The sequence below is a fragment of the Grampus griseus genome, assembly GCF_964374135.1.
Source record: "Grampus griseus genome assembly, chromosome: 16".
Lineage (NCBI taxonomy): Eukaryota > Metazoa > Chordata > Mammalia > Artiodactyla > Delphinidae > Grampus > Grampus griseus.
In genome coordinates, this window is record NC_139010.1 from 55,556,201 (window position 1) to 55,568,555 (window position 12,355).

The window sequence follows — 12,355 nt, forward strand, 5'->3', positions numbered from 1 at the left end:
AAACCAAAAAACAAGACCCATATATATGCTGTCTACAAGAGACCCACTTCAGACCTAGGGACACATACAGACTGAAAGTGAGGGGATGGAAAAAGATATTCCATGCAAAAGGAAATGAAAAAAGGCTGGAGTAGCAATATTCATATGAGATAAAATAGACTTTAAAATAAAGAGTGTTATAAGAGACAAGGAAGGACACTACATAATGATCAAGGGATCAATCCAAGAAGAAGATATAACAATTATAAATATATACGCACCCAACATAGGAGCACCTCAATACATACGGCAACTGGTAACAGCTCTAAAATAGGAAATTAACATTAACACAATAATACTGGGGGACTTTAACACCTCACTTACACCAATGGACAGATCATCCAAAGTGAAAATAAATAAGGAAACAGAAGCTTTAAATGACACAATAGACCAGATAGATTTAATTGATATTTATAGGACATTCCATCCAAAAACAGCAGATTACACTTTCTTCTCAAGTGCGCACGGAACACTCTCCAGGACAGATCACATCTTGGATCACAAATCAAGCCTCAGTAAATTTAAGAAAATTGAAATCATATCAAGCATCTTTTCTGACCACAACTCTATGAGATTAGAAATGAATTACAGGGAAAAAAACGTAAAAAACACAAACACATGGAGGCTAAACAATACATTACTAAATAACCAAGAGATCACTGAAGAAATCAAAGAGGAAATCAAAAAATACCTAGAGACAAATGACAATGAAAACATGATGATCCAAAACCTATGGGATGCAGCAAAAGCAGTTCTAAGAGGGAAGTTGATAGCTATACAAGCCTACCTCAAGAAACAAGAAAAATCTCAAATAAACAATCTAACCTTACACCTAAAGGAACCAGAGAAAGAAGAACAAACAAAACCCAAAGTTAGTAGAAGGAAAGAAATCATAAAGATCAGAGCAGAAATAAATGAAATAGAAAAAAAGAAAACAATAGCAAAGATCAATAAAACTAAAGGCTGGTTCTTTGAGAAGATAAACAAAATTGATAAACCATTAGCCAGACTCATCAAGAAAAAGAGGGAGAGGACTCAAATCAGTAAAATTAGAAATAAAAAAGGAGAAGTTATGACACTGCAGAGATACAAAGCATTCTAAGAGACTACTACAACAAACTCTATGCCAATAAAATGGACAACCTGGAAGAAACGGACAAATTCGTAGAGGGGTATAACCTTCCAAGACTGAACCAGGAAGAAATAGAAAATATGAACAGACCAATCACAAGTAATGAAATTGAAACTGTTATTAAAAATCTTCCAACAAACAAAAGTCCCGGACCAGATGGCTTCACAGGTGAATTCTATCAAACATTTAGAGAAGAGCTAACACCCATCCTTCTCGAACTCTTCCAAAAAATTGCAGAGGAAGGAACACACCCAAACTCATTCTAATGAGGCCACCATCACCCTGATACCAAAACCAGACAAAGATACTACAAAAAAAGAAAATTACAGACCAATATCACTGATGAATATAGATGCAAAAATCCTCAACAAAATACTAGCAAACAGAATCCAACCACAAATTAAAAGGATCATACACCATGATCAAGTGGGATTTATCCCAGGGATGCAAGGATTCTTCAATATATGCAAATCAATCAATGTAATACACCACATTAACAAATTGAAGAATAAAAACCATATGATCATCTCAATAGATGCAGAAAAAGCTTTTGATAAAATTCAACACCCATTTATGATAAAAACTCTCCAGAAAGTGGGCAGAGAGGCAACCTACCTCAACATAATAAAGGCCATATACGACAAACCCACAGCAAACATCATTCTCAATGGTGAAAAACTGAAAGCATTTCCTCTAAGATCAGGAACAAGACAAGGAAGTCCACTCTCACCACTATTATTCAACACAGTTTTGGAAGTCCTAGCCATGGCAATCAGAGAAGAAAAAGAAATAAAAGGAATACAAATTGGAAAAGAAGAAGTAAAACTGTCACTGTCTGCAGATGACATGATAATATACATAGAGAATCCTAAAAATGCTACCAGAAAACTACTAGAGCTAATCAATGAATTTGGTAAAGTTGCAGGATACAAAATTAATGCACAGAAATCTCTTGCATTCCTATACACTAGTGATGAAAAATGTGAAATAGAAATTAAGGAAACACTCCCATTTACCATTGCAACAAAAAGAATAAAATACCTAGGAATAAACCTACCTAGGGAGACAAAAGACCTGTATGCAGAAAACTATAAGACACTGATGAAAGAAATTAAACATGATACCAACAGATGGAGAGATATACTTACCATGTTCTTGGAATGGAAGAATCAATACTGTGAAAATTACTATACTACCCAAAGCAATCTACAGATTCAATGCAATCCCTAACAAATTACCAATGGTATTTTTTACGGAACTAGAACAAAAATTCTTGAAATTTGTATGGAGACACAAAAGACCCTGAATAGCCAAAGCAGTCTTGAGGGGAAAAAAACGGAGCTGGAGGAATCAGACTCCCTGCTTCAGACTATACTACAAAGCTACAGTAATCAAGACAATATGGTACTGGCATAAAAACAGAAACATAGATCAATGCAACAAGGGAGAAAGCCCAGAGATAAACCCACGCACCTATGGTAAACTAATCTATGACAAAGGAGGCAAGGATATAAATGGAGAAAAGACAGTCTCTTCAATAAGTGGTGCTGGGAAAACTGGACAGCTACATGTAAAAGAATGAAATTAGAACACTCCCTAACACCATACACAAAAATAAACTCAAAATGGATTCGAGACCTAAATGTAAGACCAGACATTATAAAACTCTTAGAGGAAAACATAGGAAGAACACTCTTTGACATAAATCAGAGCAAGATCTTTTTTGATTCACCTCCTAGAGTAATGGAAATAAAAACAAAAATAAACAAATGGGACCTAAAGAAATTTAAAAGCTTTTGTACAGCAAAGGAAACCATAAACAAGACAAAAAGAGAACCCTCAGAATGGGAAAAATATTTGCAAACGAATCAACGGACAAAGGATTAATCTCCAAAATATATAAACAGCTCAATTAGCTCAATATTAAGGAAACAAACAACCCAATCCAAAAATGGGCAGAAGACCGAAATAGACATTTCTCCAAAGAAGGCATACAGATGGCCAAGAAGCACATGAAAAGCTGCTCAACATCACTAATTATTAGAGAAATGCAAATCAAAACTACAATGAGGTATCACCTCACACCAGTTAGAATAGGCATCATCAGAAAATCTACAAACAACAAATGCTGGAGAGGGTGTGGAGAAAAGGGAACCCTCTTGCAATGGTGGTGGGAATGTAAATTGATACAGCCACTATGGAGAACAGTATGGAGGTTCCTTAAAAAACTAAAAATAGAATTACCATATGATCCAGCAATCCCACTACTGGGCATACACCCAGAGAAAACCATAATTCAAAAAGTCACATGCACCTCAATGTTCATTGCAGCACTATTTACAATAGCCAGGTCATGGAAGCAACCTAAATGCCCATCGACAGATGCATAGATAAAGAGGTTGTGGTACATATATACAATGGAGTATTACTCAGCCATAAAAAGGAACCAAACTGAGTCATTTGTGGAGACGTGGATGGATCTAGAGACTGTCATACAGAGTGAAGTCAGAAAGAGAAAAACTTATATCGTATATTAATGCACATATGTGGAATCTAGAAAAATGGGACAGATGAACCAGTGTGTAGGGCAAAAGTTGAGACATGGATGTAGAGAACAAATGTATGGACACCAAGGGGGGAAAGGCGCGGGGGTGTGGGGATGGTAGTGTGCTGAATTGGGCTATTGGGATTGACATGTATACACTGATGTGTATAAAATTGATGACTAATAAGAACCTGCTGTATAAAAAAATAAATTAAATTAGAAAATTAAAAAAAAACGAAAGATCTCATTAAATAACGAGGAGTTCGGGGAACAATATTCTGAAGGAAGGATGGCCAATAATACTAAACGAAATTTTTGATTGCCAAGGGATACACAGGATGTTCGCATATAACACAAATCCAGACTTAGCTTTCAGTTCCTATTCAACTTTCTCTCAAATTTGGTTAACTAATTATCACAAGGCAAGGTTATCACAGCGGCTATAAATAAAAATGTGTAACTATAATACAGAGAACTGTCTTCCCTTATAGCTGGTGAAATTACTTTTACTACTTTACAGTCAGTGTCATTTGTTTATGTGTGTACACAGTGGTCACATACATGGTATATACGAACAGATTTTTTTTTTTAACTTTTATTTTATATTGGAGTATAGTTGATTTACAATGTTGTGCTAGTTTCAGTAGTACAGCAAAGTGATTTAGTTATACATATACATATATCTATTCTTTTGCAGATTCTTTTCCCATAAAGGTTATTACAGAGTATTGAGTAGAGTTCCCTGTGCTATATACAGTAGGTCCTTGTTGATTATTTTATATCTAGTAGTGTGTATATGTTAATCCCAACCTCCTAATTTATCCCTCCCCTCCATCTCTTTCCCCTTTGGTAATCGTAAGTTTGTTTTCTAAATCTGTGAGTCTGTTTCTGTTTTGTAAATAAGTTCATTTGTATCATTTTTTAGATTCCACATGTAAGTGATATTATATGATATTTTTCTTTCTCTGTCTGACTTACTTCACCTTGTATGATAATCTCTAGGTCTATCCATGTTGCTGCAAAAGGCATTATTTCACTCTTTTTTATGGCTGAGTATAGATTCTTTTTTTTTAATTATCATGTAATATTATATTAGTTTAAGGTGGACATCATAATGATTTATGTATGTATTGCAAAATGATCACTCAATAAATTTAGTTAACATCCATTACCTTACATAGTTTCCAAGGTTTTTTTCTTGTGATAAGAACTTTTAAGACCACTCTCTTAACAGCTTACAAATGTAAAACACAATATTCTTAAATCTAATCACCTTACTGTACATTACATCCCCAGAAGTTATTCATCTTATAATTGGAAGTTTGGACCTTTTGACCACCTTCTCTGGCAACTACCATTCTGCAGAACAGATTCCTCTGATGAAAGAAGAAAGCAAACTTGGTACCCTAAAGAGGTCCACAAATGTCATACCAGGACCCAGGTTTTAACAAGATAATTCTGTTTTCCTTATTCTATTGCCCATCCTATAGCTAAAGGCAGAATTACAAAAAAAAAAAAAAAAAAAAAAAAGTGTGTGTGTGGGGGTAGTTCTGAATTATACACTATCTGGAAACGTCTCCAGAGTGATTATTCATTAAGCCTTACATCATTCCTATGAGGTAACTAGGGAATTAGCTTCATTTATTGGGTAAAAACCTGAACCAGAAAAAAAGTGAGCTGCTTGTACATTTTCCCTTAAGATACCTCTGCCAGGACTCAGTGTCATGAAATTGCTCTGAGGTGAAAACACATGGTGTAGAAACCCAAAGAATCTACAGAAACAAAGACACAACCCCAGAAGAGAAGGACAGCCCAAGACGCTTGGCCCTCCTCAACCCCGTAACAGCAGCAGCCGGCACCCACTGAGCATCTGCCATCCACCTGATGTTTACCCAGTCAATCACTGACTCCTCATCACAACCCTGCAAGGTAGGTATTACTACTGTTTTGCAAATGAGAATGTTGAGGAAGAAAGGTTAAATAATGTGGCCACAGTAACAGGGCTATTAAGTAGGGGCAATACGATTCACAACCAGGACTAATTGGTCCCCCAAAGTCTAGCTCTTCCCAGAAATTCTCCACCATGTCTCCCATGTAACTGGCTATCTCTTAACACCTAATAACAGACCTGCATTACACTTGGTGCTTTACACACATGACACTATCACAAATAACTACTCTGAAAGCTATGCCCATTTTATAGATTAGAAAATGAGATTTAGAAAGGTTGATACGCCTTCCCATGGCCACAAAAAACAGTGAGTGGCAGCATGGAGATTTAATCCAGGTCTCTCAGCCTTTTCAGTCCATGTCTTTTCCATTTTTCATGCTGCTTCCAAAAGTTCTTTCTTTGTTTTCTAGTTATTTCACACATACTAGAGACTCTATCATTGGTGATAACTATCACGTCTTCCATCTAAGGGAAGATTGTGATAGACCTATGAAACAGTGGTATTATCCTCATTTTACAGAGGCTTGGAGAGCTTAGGGAACTGGATCAAGGTATAGAACCACAGATGGCACAGCCAGAACTTAAGCCCAGTCTGCAGACACCCAAGCGTGTACTGGTAACCAGTCAACTGTGCTACCTCCATGAACGGTGGAACAGAAACTTCCAAACAAAAATCATTCAGCCAAACCTTAACCTGTTTACATAATAATCTTTTCCAAAGAATCTAAACTAAACAAACAAAAACAACAATTCTCAACATGAATAAGAAACTAATTGTGGTATGGAAAATAAAAATAGTGCTATACAGAATTACTAAAAACAGGAAAGTTAAAAAGAAATCAATGAGGTAATAAATTAGATTTTGAGGAATAGTCAAAAGAATTGAAATCAGATGCTTGAGTTTATTTTGGTATTCCTGATCAAACAACAAAAAGTAGTTTCTTAATTTCCAATTACTGTATTTTTCTGATTCAGAAGCACTCAAAGATTTACTCATGATGTTCCAGGAAGTTCAGAACTTACCACACATTATCCCTAAGGCTGTGCTAAATACCGCCATATATCCAAAGTAAAATGATGTCTGAAATAAGCCATACATCCTGAAATAAAACCAAAAAATTATATATAGTATATCCATTTTTACTTTAGACATAAGGCCTAAATTCTAGTATTTAAATGACAAACTTAGCTTCTAAAATACAAAATGAAAAAATGTCTCCACTTACTTTGTTTTGAAAAAATAGTAGTAAAAGGAATACATGTAAACATAAATTGCAGTTGATGCAGCAGAGAGAAAACTTGTCCATTGCCTGAAGAAAAAAAATAACCCTTTTGAATGGATGGCACTGAAAGATTTTAAAGCAAAGACTTTTATAAAAATATCCTTTAAGATTCTGTATATTTAAAAACAAATGCATGTACAAATGTACAATGGCATTTAAATATATCAACGAGGAGAAAGCCTAAGAATTGGAAGGAGAGATCCTAAATTTTGTCAAATTTACTATTATAAATGACACTAAATAAACCATTTCCTTTTTCAGACCTGTCTCCTAGTGTTTAAACTAATGACCCTCATTAATACCAACAAAATTTTTTTTGACTAATATTATTTTTCCTCTAAAATCATCAACATTTTTATAATTGAAAAAAAAATCCCTATACTATCTTAAGGAGGAAAATTTCTATACAGATCTTTTACTCCACTTGATACACTTCAAATGGAATCTTATTTTAAAATATTATGGTCCCCAGAGGTTCTTCCCAGAAATAAGTACTCACCACCTATAATCCTCTGCATTTAGTAGAAAGTATGTGCACACGATGGTCACACAGACGGTCACAATGCACAGGATGACCAGCACCAGCATCATGAAGCCATAGACATAATAGATCTTATACGCCCAGAAAGATGTGAAGATGAAATACCTAAATACAACACAACGAAGACACAGTTTTCTAGTCTTTATTCATGAAGCTCACACTGCTCTTGCGAAATCTCACTTGCATCTTAGTTCTCACTTTTTTCTCACTTAAATCTCAATATTTTTCTTTCAAGTAACTTCCAACAGTTTCCCTTACCCCCTTTTCATTAAGTCATTTAAAATTCTCTCAAAAATATTTTCTTAGATAATCTTTCAAGAACAGACTCATTAGTAGGGTAGGGTATCCATCTCTAAGCAAACTAAATAAATTAGAAGCTTAAGGAGTATACTGTGGAAATGAAAATAGCTAAAAATTCTTATTTTTTAAATAAAGTCAATTTCCTTGTTCTTTCATTTTTTTCTAGATATGACACTTTATAAACAATGTATTTTATATTTTATAAAACACCCTATTAAATTTAAAAAAGGTTTGATATAGTAATAATGTATAAAATTAGGAAAATAAAAATAATTAGGAAAAGAAAGCCTATGGAAGCTTCATGCCATTTTCACAGTACCACAAAAGAAAGGGCATTAAGATTTTATACCAAAAAAAGACCCTTTACTCTAATTCCATTACACAAGCCATAGTTAAACAAAAAGCGTTTTGTTTTGTTTTTTGCAGGACATGGGCCTCTCACTGCTGTGGCCTCTCCCGCTGCGGAGCACAGGCTCCGGACACGCAGGCCCAGCGGCCACAGCTCACGGGCCCAGCTGCTCCGCGGCATGTGGGATCTTCCCGGACCAGGGAACGAACCTGTGTCCCCTGCATCGGCAGGCGGACTCTCAACCACTGCGCCACTAGGGAAGCCCGAAAACCACCTTTTAACAGACTACATAGACCCCTTTCTAGAAGCATGGACTTAACAAACTAACGCTGTTAGATGTCTGCCCATCTGATGATTCTATACCTATCCTAACTCCTAAATTTTCTTATTACAATGAAATCCCCCAAAACATAAATACATTGCCAAAACTTACATTTCAATAAAGATTGAGCCAAAAGGTAAAATTCCTCCCAGGCAAACAATAACTGCAGGCTCCATGAACCTGGAAAATATTAAAATTAACAGTAAACTTCTAGTATGATTTCCACATTATATTATATAAACCCTGATAATAGAAATCAGATGCTTGGTACTTAAAAATAACCTAAGGATAGAAACAAACCAATAAACAGAAAAACAAAAATTCAAAGAGGCACAATACTGAGAGGGGACTTCAAATTAGCCATAGGTTATAGTCAAAATTCTTTTTGGCATTAAAGGCCGAGATAAGAACTTGTGGAACACAAATACTTGCTTACTGGCAGAACTCAAGAAAAACTATGAGTATTTGCTCCTGTTCTATACTTTTCAGTAACTTCTAAAAATTTTCGTCATTTACCTTACAGAAAGCCATAGGGAAAGAAAAGTCTTGAGACCCCCCTGCATCTGAAATAATGTTTCCCAAATTGTGGTCTTGCCAATCTCTTTGCTCATGCTTTCCTTGGTTCAGTAACTTGTTCTCCTATGAATCACACAATTAAGGTATTATGGGTTCTGAGTTATAAAAGGAGTCAAAGAACGAATAAAAAATAAAATTCAAACCTCATTCATTCACTCAACAAACATTTACTGATTGCAATCAGTAATTCTCCACCTGCAATGCCTTCCCTTGTCTCACGGTTCTCTCCTGTGAGCACTGACTCAAGTGTTCGCCCCATAAAGCCTTTCTCGGGTCTCCCAAGAAGAGGTGGGTTCTTCCACTGTCTCTTGAACGTAACTCCACGGCAGCACTTACCACACTATACTGTACTGTCTAATTAAATACCTCACTAGATTATAAACCCTGGCATGCAGAAGCTATTCATCTAGGTATTCCCAGTGTCCAGCACAGTATGTGGCACATAAAAGATAGTAAACTACTATTTCTGAAATGAACAAACTACAAAACTGAGAAGAAAATGAGTTTGAGAGCCGAAAAAAAAATTTTTAAGTCTAGTCTACTTTCCTCCTTTTATGGAAAGCCAAGATCCACAGAGGTTAAAAATGACATGCCCGCCAGATCTAGTATTCAGATTTTGGTTCCCATACAACTATATAAAGAAAATGAAGAGACACGCAAGCCTTCCTACACCTAAATGTGACCCATGGTTATTAGCAAGGTCGCATGTTGCTCCTTCCTCTCCTTCACCAGCCCTAGTGAACCAGAGGAACTTTTGTGATTTCTATGCTTTTCCTTTAACCTTATCCTCCCCAGTAATGGGTAAAGGAACAAACATTAGGGTATCAATGAGCCTTAACAGTCTAATCTTGATTTGAAGATAAAACTGACTTTAAAAAACAGACTACAAAAGTTCTCATAAGCACCAATCCTAGAGAAAAAGAACACGGACAATTCCTAGGACTAGAACAGATCATTCTCCTTTACACTACGGGGCTATTTTATTCAGCCTCCACTTCTGCAAATGTCTACATACCTCCAAGTCTACAAAAGACTATATAAGTACTTAAACATAAGTTATACTTACAATATAGCAAAATATCTAGGAATGGAGGCTTTTCAATACATATCCCTTATTATGAATATGTAGAGTCTACCGTACAGCTATTCTTATGAGACGGGAAATAAAACAAATGTACAGTAAGACTGTTCTATTTATGTCTGCAAGTAAGAATTAGGAAAATAAAGAATGCAGAATAGCATAAATCAGCACTAAAACGTTCAATTTACTAATTTTATTATTATTTTTATTTATTTATTTATTTTTGGCTGCGCCATGCGGCACACGGGATCTTAGTTCCCTCACTAGGGATCGAACCCGCACCCCTTGCAGTGGAAGGGTGGAGTCTTAACCACTGGACTGCTGGGGAAGTCCTCAATTTACTAATCTTAAAAAGCAAAACATATAATGAGTTCACATTTTGTTCAAATTTGAATTATGAAAATTAGAAATATAAACATATTAGTAACATCTCATTTTATGTCCAAAAGTTGAAAAAATACAAACCATCTCAAGTTAAAAATCCATCAAGAATCACTATTTCAAAGCTGAATGGTCAAATGAACTATACGCTTACACTACTGCAGTAGAAGAATCGCTTTAGCTGTTAAACAGAAATACCTGTCATCCTTTGTCAGGATTAAATCTTGAATTATGGGAGATCCTCAAAAATACATTTTGTGCATAAAATGTGAAAAATGTATTTGAGAGATTCTACACTATCCCAGAAGTGAAGGTAAAGAACATAGGTCGGTAAGTTATAATTGGTCTCACTACTAATTCCTCTCTCATTTGATACAAAATCTATGGCTATAAGTCAATGTTGTTTCAAATAATAAAATATCTGGAAAGGAAAGTGAAATTAGAAGTCAGGGGTTGGCAATCTTTTTCTGTAAAGGTTCAGATAGTAAGTATTTCAGGTTCAGGTTTTGCAGGTGATATGGTCTCTGTCATAACTACTCAACTTTGATGCCACCCTGTAAAAGCAGTCACAGACAATATGTCAACAGGCATGGCTATATTCCAACAAAATTTTATTTATAAAAACAGGCAGCAGGTTAAATCTGCTTTATAGACTGCAGTTATACAACAGCTGCCGCTTTAGGTCCCACCCACCTCTGTGCACTAGTGTACTTACCAAAGCATTTGATTTCTCTGTAAATGGCACCAATATTCAAAAAAGTGAAATAAGCATATCATTTATTACTACTCCTAGCAATATAAATTGAAGGAAAAAGTAAAAAGACAAATTCTTAAGTTTAAACTTATAAATACATGCCAATTCTAAAAATTATGTATATATAATAGCCTTAGGAATTTATATATTGTGAGAAGCAATCACATAAAATTTAGCATTCTCTTTACCATTTTTTCTCCGGTATGGGACGAGGCACGGCATTGACACGACACGGAAAGTTCGGTTGACCTGACAGATTTCGGCCAAGTATTGTACCAACAAGATTTAGAGGAAGGATAACAAAAAAACAGATGCAACAAACGGCCACCTGTAAATTAAATTAAAATATGTGTGATTACTCAGAGAACAATAACACTAATAAAAACAAGTGAAAACGACACTTAAAAATTTAAATACAATTTGATCACAAGAGAAAATGTTTAAGTTCAATATGGGTTAAAATTGTGCAGAATATATACTAATGGCAATAGGAAAAGAATGTGCTTTAGAATATTAGAATTAAACTAAATACAAGTTGAACTGTTTCCTATCTACCGTAGTTCCCAATTTTTCCTATTCTTCCATACTGTCCCTACTACAATCCTTTTTTCCTCTCCTTTCACTTTCAGCTGTCATGCTTTTAACATATCCTTTATCTTTTATCATTATAACCAACTTATTTACTTGCCTACACTTCACTGAGCTCCTAATATCCACAAGGACCTTTATACATGTTATTTTTCTACTTTACAGATGAAGAAAATGAGACTTAAGAGAGGCTAAGTAACTTCCCATGATCACACAATTAGTAGGTGGCCGAACTAAGATTTCAATTCAGATCTGCCTGTCTCAATCTGTCTGCTCATTTCTATTCTACAATGCCTTAGGATCTTAAAAATAGAAGAATATCACTATTTATGCACATATGTGTATTACTAAAATAATGAGTATTTTTCTGCCAATTAGTAATTCAAAGTCTAAAGTTACAGGGAAGACCACACAGAGATTCTAGAACCAAAGTGGTTAGTTAATAAATAAATAAATTTATTTTTGTGATTTTTTTTCTTTATATAAATCTGTACACTCAAGGAGACACACTCA

General features: G+C 35.1%; 1 protein-coding gene across 1 annotated transcript in view; it reads right to left on the minus strand.

Annotated features, from left to right (window-relative positions):
• TM9SF3 (transmembrane 9 superfamily member 3) overlaps nt 1–12,355 on the minus strand; it is a 74,481-nt gene that overhangs the window by 9,398 nt on the left and 52,728 nt on the right. The window contains exons 10-14 of the mRNA XM_082674009.1: nt 11,443–11,582; nt 8,574–8,642; nt 7,450–7,596; nt 6,894–6,977; nt 6,691–6,767 (exon numbers count right to left, since the gene is read on the minus strand). Of these exons, the coding sequence (XP_082530135.1) occupies nt 6,691–6,767; nt 6,894–6,977; nt 7,450–7,596; nt 8,574–8,642; nt 11,443–11,582 (517 nt within the window). The remainder of the gene's footprint in view (nt 1–6,690; nt 6,768–6,893; nt 6,978–7,449; nt 7,597–8,573; nt 8,643–11,442; nt 11,583–12,355) is intronic.